Source organism: Oncorhynchus keta, chromosome 29, assembly GCF_023373465.1.
Source record: "Oncorhynchus keta strain PuntledgeMale-10-30-2019 chromosome 29, Oket_V2, whole genome shotgun sequence".
In the NCBI taxonomy this organism is placed as follows: Eukaryota; Metazoa; Chordata; class Actinopteri; order Salmoniformes; family Salmonidae; genus Oncorhynchus; species Oncorhynchus keta.
Genome location: NC_068449.1, coordinates 31,369,799 through 31,391,300, shown reverse-complemented (window position 1 = coordinate 31,391,300; position 21,502 = coordinate 31,369,799). Strand labels below are relative to the sequence as shown.

Sequence of the window (21,502 nt, the reverse complement as noted above, 5' to 3'; positions counted from 1 at the left end):
GATTTCTTATTTAAACGGACCCGTCTCGTTTCAAGTAGTTTGCTAAGATTTGACATGTGGAATATTGAAAACTCCAGCAGCTGAGATGACACATTCTAAAACTACACCACTCAGAGTTCTAAAACTGCTTAAAACCATCTAGTCTCGTCTTGACTGGCTGTTGTACCTGAACTGGGCTGAAGGCTTACCTGATGAAGTTCTGTGTTTCTATGGAATGTGGTTATGTCATCAAGGGCTCTCCAAAATGGCATTTTAATGCAGAAAACAACAATTAAAATGGCTCCTGACTGAACATTTGTGTTAACCCACCAAGCTTAAGCCTAGGCATTAGCTTGGTGAGTTAACAAAAAAGTATTGAGGTCTAATTACAAACCGCTGAGGCTGCCCTTGGCGACATGGAAGTCGTTCCTGCCAGATGCAATCCAGACGCCAGTGGTGTTGGAAGAGACCAGGCTGGGCTGGCATTGGGACTGCTGGGAGAGGAAGGCCACGCGGAGGCATTCTGCCACCCGCTCCACTGGGGCCTTGGTGGCCGTGGCCACGTTTTGAGTGGCCTGGATCAGCGTCTGGAACAGACTGCCCTGGTCAAACACCACATAGTCTGTGATGCTCACCTGAGGGAGGGAACAAAAGGCCAGAAATAGATAAGCATTAGAAGGTGTGCCAGTCATCTTGGGGTGTTGTCTGTAATGCAACCCCTTTGACTTAATAAAATAGACATTCTTAAAAAACGATCGAAGTGCAAAATAGAGGACTGATGGAAATTACGGGTGTGAGTAGGGCTGTTGCGGTGACTGTATTACCGCCACACCGGCGGTCACGAGTCATGAAGGCAGTCAAATTCCACATTACCATTTAGTCGCGGTAATTAGGCTTCTCCAAGCCCTGATGCTGCTGCTGGTCATCAGTAGCCTACCAAACTTGCTAACTGCCTGGTACTCAGAACTTTATTGTTCCTCTAATCAGTCTGACATCAATGCAAATGCATTTGATAATCTAACCAAACACACTTCATGAGAGTCCATGAGCTCATTTCAATAGGTTATGCAACAGTGCAAGAAAAAAGGGTGATGGCCTCTACTAAAAATAGAAGAATCAGCTTTCTATAGGCTATGCCTCCTATATTTATATCTCAACTCTATAAAGCACATTGCTTATATTTACAACAGGTGTATAGCCTACCTGGCTGGCATGAAAATGAACCACGGGGAAAAGCATCCTCCATTCGCTATTTAAGTACATACATTTTTTCCCGATGCCCCTGTTTCGAGACATGTACATGATAATGGTCCATTCCAAATCAAAACAAATGTCACACATACATTTGAAGTCGGATGTTTATATACACCTTGGCCAAATACATTTAAACTCAGTTTTTCACAATTCCTGACATTTAATCCTAGTAAACATTCCCTGTCTTAGGTCAGTTACGATCACCACTTTATTTTAAGAATGTGAAATGTCAGAATAATTAGAAGAGAGAATTAATTATTTCAGCTTTTATTTCTTTCATCACATTCCCAGTGGGTCAGAAGTGTACATACAACTCAATTAGTATTTGGTAGCATTGCCTTTAAATAGTTTAACTTGGGTAAAACGTTTTGGGTAGCCTTCCACAACCTTCCCACAATAAGTTGGGTGAATTTTTTCCCATTCCTCCTGACAGAGTTGGTGTAACTGAGTCAGGTTTGTTGGCCTCCTTGCTAGCACACACTTTTTCAGTTCTGCCCACAAAGTTTCTATAGGATTGAGGTTAGGGCTTTGTGATGGCCACTCCAATACCTTGACTTTGTTGTCCTTGAGCCATTTTGATGCAACTTTGGAAGTATGCTTGGGGTCATTGTCCATTTGGAAGACCCATTTGCAACCAAGCTTTAACTTCCTGACTGATGTCTTCAGATGTTGCTTCAATATATCCACATCATTTTCTTTCCCCATGATGACATCTATTTTGTGAAGTGCACCAGTCCCTCCTGCAGCAAAGCACCCCACAACATGATGCTGCCACCCCCGTGCTTCCCGGTTGGGATGGTGTTCTTCAGCTTTGAAGCCTCCCCCTTTTCCCTCCAAACATAATGACAGTCATTAAGGCGAAACAGTTCTATTTTTGTTTCATCAGACCAGAGGACATTTCTCTAAAAAGTATGATCTTTGTCCCCATGTGCAGTTGCAAACCGTAGTCTGGCTTTTTAATGGCAGTTTTGGAGCAGTGGCTTCTTCCTTGCCGAGTGGCCTTTCAGGTTGTCGATATAGGACTCGTTTTACTGGATATAGACACTTTTGTACCCATTTCCTCCAGCATCTTCACAAGGTCCTTTGCTGTTGTTCTGGGATTGATTTGCACTTTTCGCACCAAAGTACGTTCATCTCTAGGAGAAAGGACACGTCTCCTTCCTGTGCAGTATGATGGCTGTCTGGTCCCATGGTGTTTATACTTGCTTACTATTGTTTGTACAGATTAAAGTGGTACCTTCAGGTGTTTGGAAATTGCTCCCAAGGATGAACCAGACTTAGAAGTCTACAATTCTTTTTCTGAGGTCTTGGCTGATTTCTTTTTATTTTCCCATGATGTCAAGCAAAGGGGCACTGAGTTTGAAGATAGGCCTTGAAATACATCCACAGGTACACCTCCAATTGACCCGAATGATGTCAATTAGCCTATCAGAAGCTTCTAAAGCCATGACATCATTTTCTGGAACTTTCCAAGCTGGCACAGTCAACTTAGTGTATATACACTTCTGACACACTGGAATTGTGATACAGTGAATTATAAGTGAAATAATCTGTCTGTAAACAATTGTTGGAAAAATGTATTGTGACATGCACAAAGTAGATGTCCTAACCGACTTGCCAAAACTATAGTTTGTTAACAAGAAATTTGTGGAGTGGTTGAAAAACTAGTTTTAATGACTCCAACCAAAGTGTATGTAAACTTCCGACTTCAACTGTATATTATTTAGTATATGTAAAGACAAGATTAAACCAATAATAGTCTGATGGGTGACAATATTAGCCTACCACTTGTGAATGATATATTATCACTTGTGAATGACGCCCAGCATCATGCCCATAGAAACAACGTTTTTTTTTGCGACTTGTTTGAAACATAGTAGCACACCTCATGTAGCCTAGCCCAGAGGCCTAGATGTTTTAAAAGGTTTGTATCACAACTAAAAGTGGGCAATTAAGCACATTCATCCGCTTCACATGGGGTGTAGAACCTAACTGGCATATATAAGCAGCGTGTGAGTTTCAAGATTGGGGAAGATCATTTTCATCATAAAAATGCAGCTTTATAATAAAAGCATTATAGCCTACTACCATGTGGGCATTGCTGTGCTTATAATGTGAAGAAATAGCCTAAAATGCGTGGCAAAAATAATTGTACAAATACATGTTATTCAGTTATTGCGCACACACACTGCTCGCGAGTGTCTGCGTAGCCAAGCGCTAAAATATAACTTGGATGTGTACAGCCTGTGCAAAAAACAAAGCAGAGCTCATGCCTTTCAAGCAACTCAATTCATCATTAGAGTCTCGTCCCACAGCCATACAATGTATTAAAAATCAAAACATATAGCCCAACATTTGTAGAACTATAGTTACATGAATAACTCTAAAGTAAGCATATTTCCGCTCAACACAGAATATCCCTCAAATCGTTTGGGGAAAATATTTATATTTGTTCAATTGGATTCTTCATACTATAAAATAATGCCACGGAATTATAAGTAAATCTTGTCTGCTACAGCCATTTGACATCGCCACATCAGTACCTAACATAAGGACAACTCAGAGTATGCTATTCTGTTCTTCTGAAATAGACTACATGTTCTTCATATCATGTTTCTATAGACCTGTCTACAATAAATAATGAATTTATTGTGAAGGTGTAGGCTATATTACATGAATTTATTAGACTTTTTTTAAATGCCTTGTAGGCTATGTGTGGAAGCCAGGAGATGCTAAATGTGTTCATGTTAATTAACAGTCAATTACCGTGAGACCGACAGTTATTTGCTTGACAATCGCCGGCTGACAAAGTTTCGTGACCGCCACAGCCCTAGCACTGTGTGGGTAACATTGGATACCAACCTGCCACCAGTGGTCATCGTCCCCCTGGGGCTTTTTGGCAGTGACTCCAGTCCTGAACCACAGACTTCCACCGGTGTCCAGAGCCCAGGCTGTGTTGTTCTCTCCCAGGGCTATACAGATGGGCTCCAGACCTTGACTCTCACTTTGAAAGGAGGAAAAACACACACACACAAATACGTGATGATTAGCAAAGAAAGCACAGCCAACATTGCCTGAGTCCTGAAGACGTGCATTAGCTCCCTTTAACTCAGCAGGCTAACGCAGTCTTCTGGTGTGCAGGAGAGCTGGATTTTAACCCAGGTTGGTCATACTAACTCAACTTTCACTGTTACTAGGCCTGTATGACACACATCTTCCTTCCTCTTTTCAAAAGAGGTGAAAGAGTCATTGTTGGATTACAATTCAATAGAACAAACACATGACAACCCGTATGAGTTTCACGAGAAGCAAGCATAGCTAACTCATCTCTCACTGTTACTGGGGTCTATGACACACAGAAAAGGTTCTACCTGATTTTGTCGTACTTCCACATTTCCCCCTCAGAGCAGTAGCTGCTGAGGCCTTCTCTGTAGAAGACGGCCCTGTGTTCACTGAGGGCCCATACCACCCCGCCCCGTGCTGCGATCTGGGTCATTGGGCACGGGCAGTCCACCTTCACAGCCCGTGCACATGGACGGTCCACACTCAGCCCTGCAGGATGGGACCACGACCACAATCAGGGATTAGTCTGTGAGTTAGTGCATTTGTTGTGTTTTTTTGTGAGTAAGTGAGTGAGTGTCTGTATGTAAACAAAATGGTAATCATGCCAAGTCTAGACTACTATTTTTCTATTTTATTTAACCTATATTTAACTAGGCAAGTCAGTTAAGAACAAATTCTTATTTACAATGACAGCCTACCAAAAGGCAAAAGGCCTCATGCGGGAACGGGTGCTGGGATTAAAAATAAATATATATAAATATTGGACAAAACACACATAACGACAACACAACAACATATCAAGGCAGCAACACCATGACAACACAGGATAGTAGCAACACAACATGGTAGCAGCACAAAACATGGTACAAACAATATTGGGCAAACAACAGCACAAAGGGCAAGAAGGTTGAGACAACGATACATCACGCAAAGCAGCCACAACTGTCAGTAAGAGTGTCCATGATTGAGTCTTTGAATGAAGAGATTGAGATAAAACTGTCCAGTTTGAGTGATTGTTGCAGCTCATTCCAATCGCTAGATGCAGCAAACTGAAAAGACGAGCGACCCAGGGATGTGTGTTCTTTGGGGCCCTTTAACAGAATGTGACTGGCAAAATGGGTGTTGTATGTAGAGGATGAGGGCTGCAGTAGATCTCAGATGGGGGGGGGGAGTGAGGCCTAAGAGGGTTTTATAAATAAGCATCAACCAGTTGGTCTTGCAACAGGTATACAGAGATGACCAGTTTACAGAGGAGTATAGAGTGCAGTGATGTGTCCTATAAGGAGCATTGGTGGCAAATCTGATGACCGAATAGTAAAGAACATCTAGCCATATTACCAGTCTCCCATTAGTTTCTTAGTTTATCATATCCAATTGAAATTAAATGTGCCACTTGAAATTACAAGCCTGCAGCAACACTATGCCCACCAATCACTAATCTTCAATTTCTTTGATGTCAGTCTCCAAAGTGTATATTTATCTCGTTGCCACCACCCAATTTCTGTGACAAATCCTGCCCATTTCAGAGGGTTTCTCTGAGGCTAGACAGAGGCAGACATACACAGCATGTAATTTAATGAACAGGCCTCTGTGTCTGTTGGCTCTGGATGTGTCAGAACAGCTGCTAGAGTCATGCTTCATGTACAACTGACATCCTTACACAACCAGGGAAATAATATTACTCGTCCTGACCAGCAGGGTTAGCGGTGTTGTTCACAAGCCATCATAATACAAGGGACAGATATTATTTTGTAATGTTTGGGATTTATTCGTCTTCATTATTCTCATCCCAAATATGGCATCTATACAGCACTATGATTACCTCTAAAATATTTTAGCCAGTGACTGATGATACTATTTATTATGGAGCCTAAACAGCTCCATCTAATGGCCAATTGGTTAATTGCAGGAACTTATTTGCCGGCTTGAACCAATGAACAGGGTCATGATGTAATATTCTTTATGCCCTGAGGCCACCTGCTGCTGAAACCCAGAAGTCTTGTTGCAAATGGAGGAGTGAATTGAATAGTCCAAATAGCTTACATGAACAAATCTTACATTTAAAATAAAGTAAAATGGTTTGTAACAAAAACCATATTATAGAAACTTCCTGTGAGCACCTTTTCTATGCAGCAATGAATTTGCTAAATGTAGTGGCAGATTTCTTCATCTTTACTCCATAGCGGAATGAGCAAGGGGGGGTGTCAGGTAGCCCGCGGAGGGTCGAATCCCGGTTTCGATTGGAAAAGTCTGTCGAGAGTTGAGCTGGCAACTGAAGGGTTTCTGGTTTCAAACCCTAGATGTCATTGCCTGCCGTTGTAACCCCCCGGGCGCCCAGCGTGGTAGCTCCCCGCACCTCTCCAAAAACATGTATGTGTGTCTTTCGGGGGGGTTGGGTTAAAAGAGGAGGTCAAATTTCAGATGAACCCTGTAATGTGGTTTGACCAATAAAGTGATCTTATTCTTAAAGCAGATAGTAAAGAACAACAAGACTCATGAGTATAATCACAAACTCCTTCCCTGTGTGGTTAACTATCTCACCTGTCTGCAGGTAGAGGTCTCCGCTGGTATGGATGATCCAGGCTGTGTCTTCACTAAGCGCCACAAAGGCAGAATCCTCCAGGGCTTTGTACCAGTGCCTCTTGCCTTTGATGGTGACTTTACCACATGCATACGCTGTCATGGTCTTCTGTTCCACCTTCCATAGCAGGGACCCTGAAATGAAATCAGACTTCAATGTAACAGCCATGACAAACCACTAGTATTTATATCCAAAGGAGAAATCTTGGATAATGAAGTTTCCAACTCCCAAAAGTACCAACACATTGAATGTTCATCTTAAATAGAGGCAACAATGATGTAGACCAGGTACCACAGTACCTTCTATCTATAACGCATAATACAGAGATACTGTGAATAAAAGTGTCTGCCGCTAAATGATCATATTTTTAGACATCCTCACCTGAAGGTGACAGTGCCACCTGCTGCACGTTCTCCTCAAACTTCTGCCAGCTCAGCCCCCCATCTGGGAGAGCACTGCAGTACAGGCCTCCTTTAAAGTCCAGGCACCAGATGTATCGGTCAGTCACCACTAGGTTCAGAATGCCACAGCCTGGCCCTGTGTAGCCCATCCAGCTCTCTGCTAACTACAGAGGAGACGAGAGGAGAGAGGGTTCAACCAGGGGCAGAACTGTTGGTATTGGTGATGAACAACATTCTATGGTGAAAACTATCCAACCGTTTAACAAAAATCAAATGAGTCATTGCTTCTATTTTGATGTGACACTACTAGTCATATAGTGTCAGAATGAAACTGAATGCAATGTACTGTAGCAGCACACACACTGAGGAAGGAAGCAGAAACATCACACAACATGTTGTGTGTTATATTACTGTCTTGTCTTGGTCCTGCTGTCCGATGTTGGAGCCCTGGAGGTTGAGGGCGTCGAGGCCGTCTCCAAGGCTGACACTGGAGGCTGAGTACGGGACTCCCTGGGCAGCATAGATGTCCTCCTCGTCACTGGAGGGGCACTGCTCAGGCTCCCGGGAATAACACATCTGATCAACACAGCTAGGAGGCTCCAGATGGTGCGGGTCGTCCTTGTCCTCAGAGTCATCCGGTTCAATGAGGGGGCTCAGGAAGTCATCCTCCTGCTCCTCAGTGGGGTCCTGGTCCTCTGAGGTCTGCATGTAGGCAAAGGTGCACTCCAGTAGAAGGTCTACATCTGGAGTAGGGGCCTCTCCCTGTTTGTTCGTGGCTGAGGGGCCGTGGCCGTTCTCTGGGTAGGACTGACACTCCATGTCCTGGAAAGGCAGGGACGCGGGGCAGGAAGGAGGACGGGCGTCAGGGGGTTGAGTCTGAGGGTCCTGTCCCTGGCCACCACCCTGGCTCTGAGCTTCAGAGTTATTTAGTTCTGGGGAACCGCCACTGACGGATCCCTCCTGGTCTGGGGATCCGCTGCTCCTGCTCTGCAGGTCCAGACTGCTGCACATGAGACTGGTGTGGTCGGAGGCGGATGGGGGCTCACTCATAGGAGTGCTGGCCCCCCCGTCGCTGCCCCCTCCTCCATCCTGACTGCAAATGCTCTCGGACCAGCTGTTGTGCTGCTCACAGATGCGGTTTCCACTTTCTGTAGAGAGAAAAAGAGAGAGAGAACATAGCCGAAATTAAGTTTCAACATTAATGTATTGAATCCAGACTCATATGGAAAAGGTAAATTCTAAGACAAGCAATGAACTTTTTTAAAGCTATCAAAATGCTACTTAGAGCCATTTTGGAACATTTTGTGATCAACCAGAGCAAAGAACACTAGACCTCAAAGTTTTCTTGGCCCTTTGTTGAAAATCAGAGCCTTACCAAATTGGATACTACTGCCCACTCACCTTGTCTCCTCCTCTTTGCCTTTTTCTTGACTTTAATGGCCTTGACCACCAGCTCCTGCTGGAAGTCCTCCTGGTTGATGGCACTGTAGCGGCTGGAGGAGAGGTCCGACTGCTCCGTGGTGGTTGGGGTGGAGAGCATCATGCCCTGAACGCTATCCCAGGATGTTATGGAGCTGCTGCGGCTACGAGACTCACTGGTGCCCCCTGCACTGGCCCCTCTCTGGTGGCTCAGTCGCTCCCCCACCTCAGGCCTCTCCACCATGGCTACGGCCTCCCCCGCCTCGGGGTTGTCACTCAGCTGGTCCTGCTCTAGAACTTCCTCTACCTCTTCCACCTCCTCATCCACCAGCCTCTCCCCGTGCTCTGTGATGATGGCCATGGTCCTGATAGGCTGGGCTGTCTCCACGGAGCCGGTGGGCGGGAGCAGGATGGTGGGAGTGGTCAGGGGAGAGGTCAAACGGAGGGACAACTCAGAAACTGGACGGGAAGAAGAAGGTTAAGAGGGAATGACTTTTCAGGGAATGACTACAGAGATAGAAGAAATTAAAGGACTAAAGAAAGTTATTTGTAGATTGTGATTGTCTCTCTTTCCACCGTCTGGTTGGTTTGAACTGTAGTCCAAAGTGGTTTCAATGTATTCAAGCAAACAAAATACAATATGACATCTTACTGTTGGAAGCTAGGCCCTCGGGAGTATTGGAGATGCGAACGATGTCTCGATCTCCTTTCAAGATGAAGATCTCATTTTCAGTGCATGACACAGAGACAATGTCCCCGCAGCTTTCCAGTGCACCGATGATCACCTTGAAAGTCAAAGACAAAATAACATTGACAGATCGACTTCCCGTAAGGGCTCGAACACACCAATAGCGTTTGCCTGCCGAGAGTACTTGCGAACCGAGTGAAAAACGATTTTAAATGTACAATCGCACGAAAATGTCAGCAGCCAGACGTCAACGGGAGATCCACATTCGATGCGATGTGTGCGACCTTTAGAAAGAAGAAACACTCTGACAGGACACAAAGATGGCTTCAATTACAGGTACCTGTATTGTCTAAGCTGATTCACTTACCCGACTATCTTTCATTATTCTCCATCAATATATAATTTGTAACACATGCAATTCACACTTGATTACCTTGTGGTTGAGGCAATCCATTTTAAGATGGCTTAAATTACTACATTCTTTGCAGTCTCAACTGATCCACTTCTAACCACCTCTCGCCATTACTCTCTAACAAAACATTGTAACAAGCGCTAAATAAAATACATGTATTATTAGTTTAGTATCCATTCCTGCCTGAGGACATCTTTACCTGGTTGAGGCAGTCCAACACGTAGACACTGTATTCGTTCCAGCTGAGGACCCAGCCCTCTCTGAGGAAGCAGCTCACCAGGCCCAGCTGCCTCTCCTGGGGCCGATAACCCCCTGTGGGGGCTGGCCTGGGGAACAGCTCAAACTGGGGCACCTGCTGGTTGAACAGAGGCTTCAGGACCCGCGTGTCCTCCACCAGTCCTCGCACGTCCGTCCGCCACAACCTAAGACCAGGCCTCGCTGCATAGACCAGCAGGCCACTCTGCTTACACAGGCCTGGCTGGAAGCACGCACCAAACTTCCCATTGCTTCGAGGAAAAGAATAACGCAAGAGACATATATAAGATATACACATAACTTCAGAGCTTAGATTGTTGCACCATCTATTCCTCTCTTGTTTAATACATCAGAAAAATATGAAGAAACTCAGCTGAGAAAATGTAAATGTCTCAATAAATTGTCTGAAGGGGACATACTTCACTTGTTGCTGAAAAGTCATGATGTAGAAGTTGTGGTACTTTTTAATGAATAAGTACAACATGTAGGTTACCTCTTCCTGGGCTTGGTGCCCAGCTGCTGCAGGGCCTGCTCCTGAGTGTAGAAGAGCAAGGATCTCTGATGAGAGGAGATGAGCAGGACTTTCTGACTGTACTCCAGCTGGACTATGGCTGAGGGCTCCTCAAACAGCAGCACTGGGTTACACACACCCTAAGGATATGAGCATACAACACAGGTCAAAGCTCCAACCACAATACTGGGTTACATACACCCTGAGTGTATAAGGGTACAACAAATATGTGAGAGAAGATGGTTAGAAAACAAACAGCACATAACTGAAAGAATAAAAGCTGCTATACCTGATCCAGGTCCACAGCAGAGTACACAACCTTTCCTTTGTCATCACCAGAGAAAAGCTTCATTCCATTGGCACTCCAGGCCAAAGCAGTGACTGTGCTTTTATGCAAACCGACCACATCGAATCGCCTTAGCTACAGAAATGAGAGAGGCCTCAGTGTTTGGCTACACAAAGGGATACATTTACTTAGCACATAATATGATACGATGTACTTTAATCCATATGAGATGGACATTTGTCTTGTGCTTTTTTCCCCCTCTCGAACCACTCCGATATACACACAGACACACACACTAAAGGCTTGAGCAGTGCATGTGCTAAGTTTGCACCTTTCCATTTTAAAAGGGAATAGAATACAACAACAACAACAAAAAGCTCAAAACATGACACTATCTTTACTCGTATCAACAGATCAGTTGATTGGTTGGCATACCTGTTTATTCCTGCCTGGAAGTTGAGACACCAGTTGAAAGAGAGCAACCCGACCAGACGCTGTGCCCACTGCCACCAAGTCATCAAAACAACTGAGCAGCTTCACTGTTGTGATAGCTTCGGATTTCCCCTGGGAAGATACAGTAACATGTTAACAGTTAAACATAATGACAAACTTACTTATTGGGGGGGGGGTAAACGTGGTTCATAGAATCACTAATAATTGGATGTTTGTTATCTAATTTGGTTTCAGGGTAAAAATGCAAAATAATTTAATAAAATAAGCAATGCATGAAACAGTGGCATACTCACCTCTATGTTGTACTTGTTCATCTGGCAGACCCGCCTGCAGTACAGATAGAGCATCCCAATACTGCTCCCCACAGCAATGTAATCACTGTTGGTGTCCAGAGCAGTCAGGTAGACCACTACAGAGCGGAAGCCTTTCTGAACCTTGGCAGGTATTGCATTGAGCAGGTAGTACAGGGGACAGAACTCCCTTAAGGCGCTCTGTGGAGGGGTTTGGGCTGCCATGGTGGACAGGCAATGTTCTGCTCTCTGTGGAATAGGAAAAGAAGGCATGGCAATCATAAACATGGGAACACATGAATGATAGACATTACTTTTTTCAACTTTATTTAACTAAGCAAGTCAATGAAGAACAAATTCAAATTTTCAATGATGGCCTAGGAACAGTGGGTTAACTGCCGTGTTCAGGGGCAGAACGACAGATTTTTACCTTGTCAGCTCGGGTATTCGATCTTGCAACCTCTCGGTTACAAGTCCAACGCTCTAACCCTATCCCTGCAGCTGTACATACCCATCAGTAAATAGCCTATCCAACAACCTACCTCATCCACATATCGTTTTGATTTACTTTTTTGCACACCAGTATTTCTACTTGCAAATCATCATCTGCACATCTATCAGTTCAGTGTTAATTTGCTAAATTGTAATTACTTCACTACTATGGCCTATTTATTGCCTTACCTCCTTACTCCATTTGCACGCACCTTACATAAATTGTTCTATTGTGTTATTGACTGCACTTTTGTTTATCTCATGTGTAACTAACTATGTGTTGTTGTTTTTTGGCGCACTGCTTTGCTTCATCTTGGCCAGGTCCCAGTTGTAAATGAGAACCTGTTCTCAACTGGCCTACCTGGTTAAATAAAGGTGAAATAAATACAATTTGAAAAAACTAGGCTACCTGCCGACATGTATGGCATACAATGATTATAGAACATTTGGCTACGGCAAATACAGTGTGGGACCAGGCAAGGTAGGTACCTAGCTAGTTGCTACTGTGGGGTTATCCTCAATGGTTATCCTCCAATTTTCACACCTTGCTTCTACTTCTAACTAGCACAAACACAGTTAGCGCTAACTCCACATCAACTGAAACTAACCTTACCAAATATCTCTCATAGTGGCCCTAACTAGCTAGCTAACTATAGTAAATAGATAGTGACATCACTTGGAGATCCAAGATGAAATCGTATGAAACCGAAAATACTGGGAAGCTAACGATCTTGGACTAAGGCACAACCAGTCCAACAGCAGTTTAAGTAATGTTGACGTTTCAGACATGACAAGCTAGCTAGCTAACGTTAGCTAGCCTAGCTAACGTTAGCTAGCTACAAAAACAAAATACAAGACTTGTTCATACAGACTTACATTCGATTGTGTCCCTATATCCTATTATCATATAGATGACAAATACGTTACGCTAAAAGCATGTATAAAAGAGAGAGCTGACGACATTGCTGTCGCACACTTCTATGAATTATTATTCGAGAACATCTCTTATCATGCAGATGTTTCCGTCTCGAGCTATGGAGTATGAACGTCAACAAACCCCAACACACCACTTCCTTGTCTCGCGGGAAAACACAATCATGCATGCCTGCTGCCTGCTGTGCCAGATGAGACGTTTATTGACAGGTTTATCAATATTGTTTATTTTCTCTGTTGTTGTGTCAAAGGCACCTTTATTATTACCAATATTTGTGTATTTATGGGCACAGTCTGTGAACAGCATCCATATGTGTATGTGCAAGGGGAAATTGTTGAATTTCAATAGAATACGTGAAGCAAAGATATGTTGGGTCCATAGACTTAACGTTAGATACACATCGCCTTGTACATTTACATGCACGCTAATAATTCGATATTAAACTGATTATGGCAGCAGTCATGGAAACACCTTACTCCGTTATTTTAATCGGCGTAAGGTAAAAATCGAAGTAAGCAAATGCTTGCTTTCGAATTTTTCGAATTATTAGGATTTGTACAGTTATAGCGGTGTATTTTCGCATGTTCTAGCACGCGCAGCGCGAGCTTCTTTCTTTTGCGCGAGTGAAGTGAGTTCGTAAAAACTGAACGTATGCGTTTGAAGAAGAAAAAACACACACCAGCGTTAAATGTCCGAACTCAGAATGTTGGAAACTTTATTTTGGTTTACGATTTTCAGCATTTATCAAAGTCCCATCAGGTAGCCTGATTTCAGATGTGTCCATGTAAACAGGGTTATTAGGGAAATATTTTTTCTTGCAAAGCATGTCAACGTTTAAATCTAACTATCATATTAATCTGACTATTCACAATGATCATATTATTTGTAGCTTTCCCATTATGGCGTCCGTGAGAGCATGTGCAGCGCCATTGTGGCCCATATCCATTTTTACGTGAGATTCCATGAAAACACACCACTTCTATACAGTTATGACTTTTTCGCAACAGGTTAGGAGAATTCGGTTACGGTTAATGAAAATTGTTTCCTATCATGCAACGAAAAGGCACTTGTATTGAAGTGACGTGTTTTTAGGGATTCCCATTTTGAAGTAGTCAATTTTCTTCTTCTACTACTTCTATGAGTTGGCAAAATAACTTTAAGGGTGCACACTGCCTGTTTGTACAGGTATAAAGCCAGTGTTTGCGATTTACTGCCACTTGCAGTTGTGGAATGTATCCTCACGAGTATAATTCATTTGGTGATCCGTCCTTGTGACCTGGATGAAATTATGTGACACTTCCTTAAACCATGTCCCACCCAGTTGACTACTTCAAAATGGTGAAAATCCTCAATGACGCTGCCCATGCTAAAACTGGCTTTTGAGCACAAGCCTTCTATCTAGCTCTATGGTTGGAGTCAATTCCTCTGGTTGCCCAGGTTTTTAGCTGTCAACTAATATGTTATTGAAATCTACGCCTACAGTACACCTCTAGCATTGTTGAGCATATTTCAATGCATGAAATGCACTTATGAGTAGATTTTTGCAAACAAATACACAGAAATATCGAACGCCGTTTGGGTCTTTTCGTGTCAAAAAGATACACATCAAATAACACTATTTGACGCGTCAAATAAGCTTGTTGACCAATCGGGATCTGAATATGACTACACGTCACATAATAATTTAACATGTTCATACATTTTTACGTAGTTATTACAGATTGATTACACTGTCACTCGTATTTCACATGTCACCACGATTCACCGATACTTATACTTATGCTATGATGCTGGTCAAGTTTTGTTTCCCGCACCTGCCGCTGCCAGACGACCGCAGGAACACTTCCCGAGCTCTGGACAGCTGGTCATGAACAAGCAAGCTAGCTGATGGATGCAAACAATGTTCTTCCCCAAAAGCACAGCAAAACGATTTAATCCGTTTCAGTAGCTATAGTTAGCTAGCTAACGATCTAGCTGGGTGCCATCATGTAATATATCCCTAATTTATAAAACAGTTCTTATTTGATAAATGGTGGTCGGACCCACCTATGCGAAGCTAGCCACAATAAGGATTAGTGGACATTAGTGGAATTTGCGGTTCGCCTTTAAAATAAAAGTCTAACAGAAAGTGATGCAAATGAATACAAAAAGTTGAATCATGCCATAATCGCATAAATCATGCTAAACGAGTTTGGAATGTTCTTATATAAATCCAACAAAAGACAATAATTAATAAAATCTGTTGAAATACCACTGGATGTATTAGACTTTAGAATTGCATTGGGGGCATACTTATTTCACTGTACAGCCTAATGGCATGTGGATCAATGACATTGGGTATCAGTCTACTCAGTGACACCCAGAGAAGATTAGCTTCGTAGCTCTTATTGCAGGACTCTGAAACCACTGTGAATTGAGACACATTTATTGTACCAGTCAACCTACTATGTATATTGAACATTATTCCAGAGGAAAAACAATACAATGTGGATGTTTTGGAGCCTGATAACTCTTGAGGAGTACTTTGGGGGAAAATCACTTGGGTACTGAGTAGGCTGATACCCCATTGCATTGATAGCCAATCCTTAGGTCAGGCTGTACAGTGCAATATGAATGTCAATACACACAATAGGATGACTGAGGTGGTGATTTCCCACAGTCAGAGTCCCACAATAAGAGCTATGATGCTAATATTTGCATAAACTCTTCACAATTGTGTTCTGTGGGTGTCACCGAGTAGAATGATACCCCAGTTCATAGCTCCAAATTCCAACACTCCAACCTTGTTTAACATTATTCTAGTCTAAATATGGCATGATTCCACCAATGAACCTTCTGCATCACTTTCAAAGATGGACTTTTCTTTTGAAGGCGAAACGCAAATTTCACTATTGTGGCTAATCCTTATTATCACAACACATAACGGTCCGGTGAAGCCATACTAGCCAGATGACTGACACTAGCTGGCTGCTTATAACTGTAGTTTTGGGCAACATTGTGAAGTGGTTGGCTTGATAGTTATTTCAATAGGGGAACAACAAGTGGGTACCTAGCAAATACTACCTAAATCATTGTTAAGAATATTGAAAATGACAGTATCTACTGGTCATTGTTTTCAGACTGGTTGCATTGGTGCTAGCTAGGTAACGTTACCAAGCTAGAGAGGTAGCTAGCTACCCCAGAAGGTGCTTATTACATCTGTATCAAAGATATTTGCAAACATTTTTGATCCTGTTCGTTTGATCTTGATCTAATTTCAAATGCTCACACAGACATTTTACTATTTGGTCGAACAAATAATGCCTTATTACCAACTGTTATTAATGTTACAGCTTTGACAATGATCGTAATGGCTTGCACGTGCAAATTCAGCACACACAACATTCTATATTTTTAGTTGTTGATTTTTTTTAAACCTTTATTTAACAAGGCAAGTCAGCTAAGAACAAATTCTTACTTACAATGACGGCCTACCAAAAGGCAAAAAGCCTCCTACGAGGTTGGGGGCTAGGATTTAAAATGAAATATAATATAGGACTAAACACACATCATGACAAGACAACACAACATTACATAAATAGAGACCTAAGACAACAACATAGCAAGGCAGCAACACATGACAACACAGCATTCTAGCAACACAACATGACAAAAACATGGTAGCAACACAAAACATGGTACAAACTTTATTGGGCACAGACAACAGCCCAAAGGGCAAGAAGGTAGAGACAACAATACATCACGCAAAGCAGCCCCAGCTATCAGTAAGAGTGTCCGTGATTAAGTCTTTGAATGAAGAGATTGAGATGAAACTGTCCAGTTTGACTATTTGTTACAGCTCGTTCCAGTCGTTAGCTGCAGCGAACTGAAAATACGAGCAACCCAGGGATGTGTGTTCTTTGGGGCCCTTTAACAGAATGTGACTGGCAGAACAGGTGTTGTATGTGGAGGATGAGGGCTGCAGTAGATATCTCAGATAGGGGGGGGTGAGGCCTAAGAGGGTTTTATAAATAAGCATCAACCAGTGGGTCTTGCAACGGGTATACAGAGATGACCAGTTTACAGAGGAGTATAGAGTGCAATGATGTGTCCTATAAGGAGCATTGTATCCTTCCTGTTTGGCCCTGTCCGGGGGTGTCCTCGGATGGGGCCACAGTATGAAGGGCTATATAAATACATTTGATTGATTGGTGGCAAATATGATTGCTGAATGGTAAAGATCATCTAGCCGGTCGAGAGCACCCTTACCTGATGCTCTATAAATTATGTCTCCGTAATCTTGCATGGGTAGGGTGGTAATCTGAATCAGGGTTAGTTTGGCAGCTCAGGTGAAAGAGGAGTTATTACGATAGAGTAAACCAAGTCTAGATGTAACTTTAGCCTGCAGCTTTGATATGTGCTGAGAGAAGAACAGTGTTCCATTTAGCCATATTCTCAAGTACTTGTATGAGGTGACTACCTCAAGCTCTAATGCCTCAGAGGTAGTAATCACACCTGTGGGGAGAGCAGCATTCTTCTTATCAAATCACATTACCTTTGTTTTGGAGGTGTTCAGAACGAGGTTAAGGGTAGAGAAAGCTAGTTGGACACTAAGAAAGCTTTGTTGTAGAGCATTTAACACAATCCGGGGAGAGGCCAGCTGTATAAGACTGTATCATCTGCATATAAATGGATGAGAGAGCTTCCTACTGCCTGAGCTATGTTGTTGATGTAAATTGAGAAGAGCGTGGGGGCCTAGGATTGAGCCTTGGGGTACTTCCTTGGTGACAGGCAGTGGCTGAGACAGCAGATTTTCTGACTTTATACACTGCACTCTTTGAGAGAAGTAGTTAGCAAACCAGGCCAAAGACCCCTCAGAGACACCAATACTCCATAGCCGGCCCACATGAATGGAATGGTCTACCGTATCAAAAGCTTTGGCCAAGTCAATATAAATAGCAGCACAACATTGCTTAGAATCAAAGGCAATGGTGACGTCATTGAGGACCTTTTAAGGTTGCAGTGACACATCCATAACCAGAGCGGAAACCAGATTGCATACTAGAGAGAATACTATAGACATCAAGAAAGCCAGTCAGTTGATTATTGACAAGTTTTTCCAACACTTTTGATAAACAGGCCAAATAGTACTAGGCCTATAACAATTAGGATCAGCTTGATCTCCCCCTTTTAATAAAGGACTAACCGTGGCTGCCTTCCAAGCAATGGGAAACTCCCCAGAAAGGAGAGCCAGGTTAAAAAGGGAGATAGGCTTGGCGATGATAGTGGCAGCAACCTTAAAGAACAAAGGGTCTAAATTATCTGACCCAGATGTTTTTTTGAAGTCTAGTTTCAGGAGCTCCTTTAGCACCTCAGACTAAGTGACTGCCTGCAGGGAGAAATTTGGTTTCGGGCAGGGGAAAAAGAGGAAGAAGCATCGGGGATAGTAGCATTAGAAGGGGAGGGAAATTAGAAAATGTTGGACGGGCAAGAAGGCATGGCTGAGTCAAATAGCAATCCTGACTTAATGAAGTGGTGATTAAAGAGGTCAGCCATATGCTTCTTGTCAGTAACAACCACATCATCAACTTTAAGGGACATGGGCAGCTGTGAGGAGGAGGGTTTATTCTCCAGGTATTTAACCATTTTCCAGAACTTCTTGGGGTTAGACCCACAGAGAGAGAACGGCTCCTTAAAGTAACAAACTTTGGCCTTCCGGATAGCCTGAGTGCACTTATTTCTAATTTGCCTGAATGATAGCCAGTCAACCTCAGTATGCGTGTGCCGAGCCTTTCGCCAAATGCAATTCTTGAGATGGAGTAACTCTGAAAGATAGCGGTCGAACCAGGGGCTGAACTTGTTTTTAATTCAAATGTTATTTTCTATAATAGAATTATGTTATTTGACGTGTCAAATTAAAAGCTTATTTAACCTGTCAAATAGTATTATTTGACGTGTATCTTTTTTGACAAGCAAAGACCCAAACCCATACAGAAAAACCAAAGACAGTACAGTATGAAGATGGGCTAAAACTGCTTCTCCAGATAACGCTTGTAGACAATGTCATGGCGACATTGTCTAGCTTGTCTAGCTAAGTGCATGCGCAGAATCACTTCATCTGGTCTCACACACTCCTTCGCTATAAAGTTGTTCTTGACAAAAATTCCAACATGTCCGTTTGTCACTTTTATGAGGTTAGAGTAATAACATTGCCTCGATTCTAGTTTGTGCATTTAGATTTAGAGAAAATTAACAACTAAGGAAGAATTTTTCACTTCTCTCATTGACTTTTCAAAACCCCGAATCCCAGCCCGATCTGCTTGGTCTGTTTCACATGCGTTCCCAGAAAATCTCACAATGTTAAGCCTCTGAGTTTATAAACTTTGTGGAACGACCATAGATGGTCTAATAAAGTCACCGGATGTAGTTATTTGCTCTGACTCATGTGCAGTGTTGATGAGTCTGCAGTCTTTAGCTCACGTAGCAGACAAGACCTGCTGTATGATGTACTACAGATGGGTATTCAGACAAGATTTACTTGGGTCCTAGTCCATGTGGGGGTAGAGGGGGAACTAGGCAGCTGATGTACTGGCTAAACAAGCACTTAGTAGTGGGGATGTGGATGTTGTAGTTTCAATGAGCAAGGCAAATGCAAAAAGCCTGATATGGACAGTGATGGTGCAGACCACCCAATTTGCATATCGCCCCAACAGATCTACAGATGATACAATCTCTATTGCACTCCACACTGCCCTTTCCCACCTGGACAAAAGGAACACCTATGTGAGAATGATATTCATTGACTACAGCTCAGCGTTCAACACCATAGTGCCCTCAAAGCTCATCACTAAGCTAAGGACTCTGGGACTAAACACCTCGCTCTGCAACTGGATCCTGGACTTCCTGAGGGGCCGCCCCCAGGTGGAACGGGTAGGTAACAACACATCCGCCACTCTGATCCTCAACACGGGGGCCCCTCAGGGAGAATGTACTCAGTCCCCTCCCTGTACTCCCCGTTCACTCATGACTGCACGACTCCAACACCATCATTAATAAAGGTTAAATAAAAAATGTTAAAATAAAAAGATTGCTGATGACACAATGATGAGACAGCTTATAGGGAGGAGGTCAGAGACCTGACTGTGTGGTGCAAGGACAACAACCACTCCCTCAACGTTATCAAGACACAGGAGATGATTGTGGACTATAGGAAAAGGAGGACCGAGCACGCCTCCATTCTCATTGACTAGGCTGTAGTGGAGCAGGTTGAGAGCCTCAAGTTCCTTGATGTCTACATCACCAACAAACTAACATGGTCCAAGCTCACCAAGACAGTCGTGAAGAGGGCACAACAAAAACTATTCCCCCTCAAGAGATTGAAAATATTTGGCATGGGACCTCAGATCCTCAAAAGGTTTAACAGCTGCACCATCTAGAGTATCTTAACGGGTTGCATCACTGCCTGGTATGGAAACTGCTCGGCCACCGATGTCAAGATACTACAGAGGGTAGTGCGTACGGCGCAGTACATTACCAGGGCCAAGCTTCTTGCCATCCAGGACCTCTATACCAGGCGGTGTCAGAGGAAGACCCGAAAATGTGTCAAATACTCCAGCCACCCTAGTCATAGACTGTTCTCTCTGCTACCGCACGGTCCAAGAGGCTTCTAAACAGCTTCTACCCCCAAGCCATAAGACTGCTGAACATCTAATCAAATGGATACCCAGACTATTTGCATTGACCCACCTCTTCTATGCTGCTGCTACTCTCTGTTATTATCTGTGCATAGTCACTTGAATAACTCTAACATGTACATTGACTCTGTACCGGTACCACCTGTATATAGCACCGCTATTGTTATTTACTGCTGCTCTTTAATTATTATTATTTTTTAATTAATTATCGTACTTTTTAAAACTTATTTTTCTTAAAACTGCATTGTTTGTTAAGGGCTTGTAAATAAGCATTTCACTGTAAGGTCTACACCTGTTTTTTTTCACCTGATTTGATTTGATATGGCAGCAGCAGTGGAATAGAGACACTAAAGGCAGGCATCTATTCCAAGTACATAGGAAAGTCGGGGAGAGGAGGACGGCAGGAAGAGACAGAAGAGGCTATTTTTACACGACTAAGAGTGGGTCACAGACAGTTGAATAATACTTTAAATGTGATAGGAAATCATCAGACAGGAATGTGTGATTATTGCCAGGAAACAGAAACAGTGGAGCATGTACTGATACTGTGTGGGCAGTATGAGAGGGAAAGAGAGAGGCTGAGATCCAGTATGAGGGAGAAGGGGATACAGGAAATGAATTTCAAAGCATACTGAGGAGAACGTCATTAGATACAGCCTCAAATATTTTGTTCTCTTTTTTTTAAAGAGAAACGGGGTTGGCTTTAGTTTGTCAGTCTCTGGCCCACACTCAACTACAGTAGGTGGCGGTAATGCACCACAACGTTGGATGCCAACTGCCGATAAACCCCACCGAAGAAGAAAATGACCGG

At 43.1% G+C, this 21,502-nt stretch overlaps 1 protein-coding gene across 3 annotated transcripts in view; it reads right to left on the bottom strand.

Moving 5' to 3' along the window:
• Positions 1 to 15,070, bottom strand: part of LOC118362711 (tectonin beta-propeller repeat-containing protein 2) — a 31,152-nt gene extending 16,082 nt beyond the window's left edge. Inside the window, exons 1-14 of one of the 3 annotated variants that reach the window (XM_035743272.2) lie at positions 14,833 to 15,070; positions 11,596 to 11,841; positions 11,285 to 11,413; positions 10,853 to 10,984; positions 10,546 to 10,703; positions 9,997 to 10,303; positions 9,350 to 9,482; positions 8,680 to 9,156; positions 7,690 to 8,426; positions 7,259 to 7,442; positions 6,838 to 7,011; positions 4,605 to 4,785; positions 4,096 to 4,237; positions 374 to 614 (exon numbers count right to left, since the gene is read on the bottom strand). In XM_035743272.2, coding sequence (XP_035599165.1) covers positions 374 to 614; positions 4,096 to 4,237; positions 4,605 to 4,785; positions 6,838 to 7,011; positions 7,259 to 7,442; positions 7,690 to 8,426; positions 8,680 to 9,156; positions 9,350 to 9,482; positions 9,997 to 10,303; positions 10,546 to 10,703; positions 10,853 to 10,984; positions 11,285 to 11,413; positions 11,596 to 11,817 — 3,217 coding nt within the window. In that variant the 5' untranslated portion in view covers positions 11,818 to 11,841; positions 14,833 to 15,070. The other 2 variants (XM_035743270.2, XM_035743271.2) reach the window with 2 other exon arrangements.
• Between the last annotated feature and the right edge of the window lie 6,432 nt (positions 15,071 to 21,502).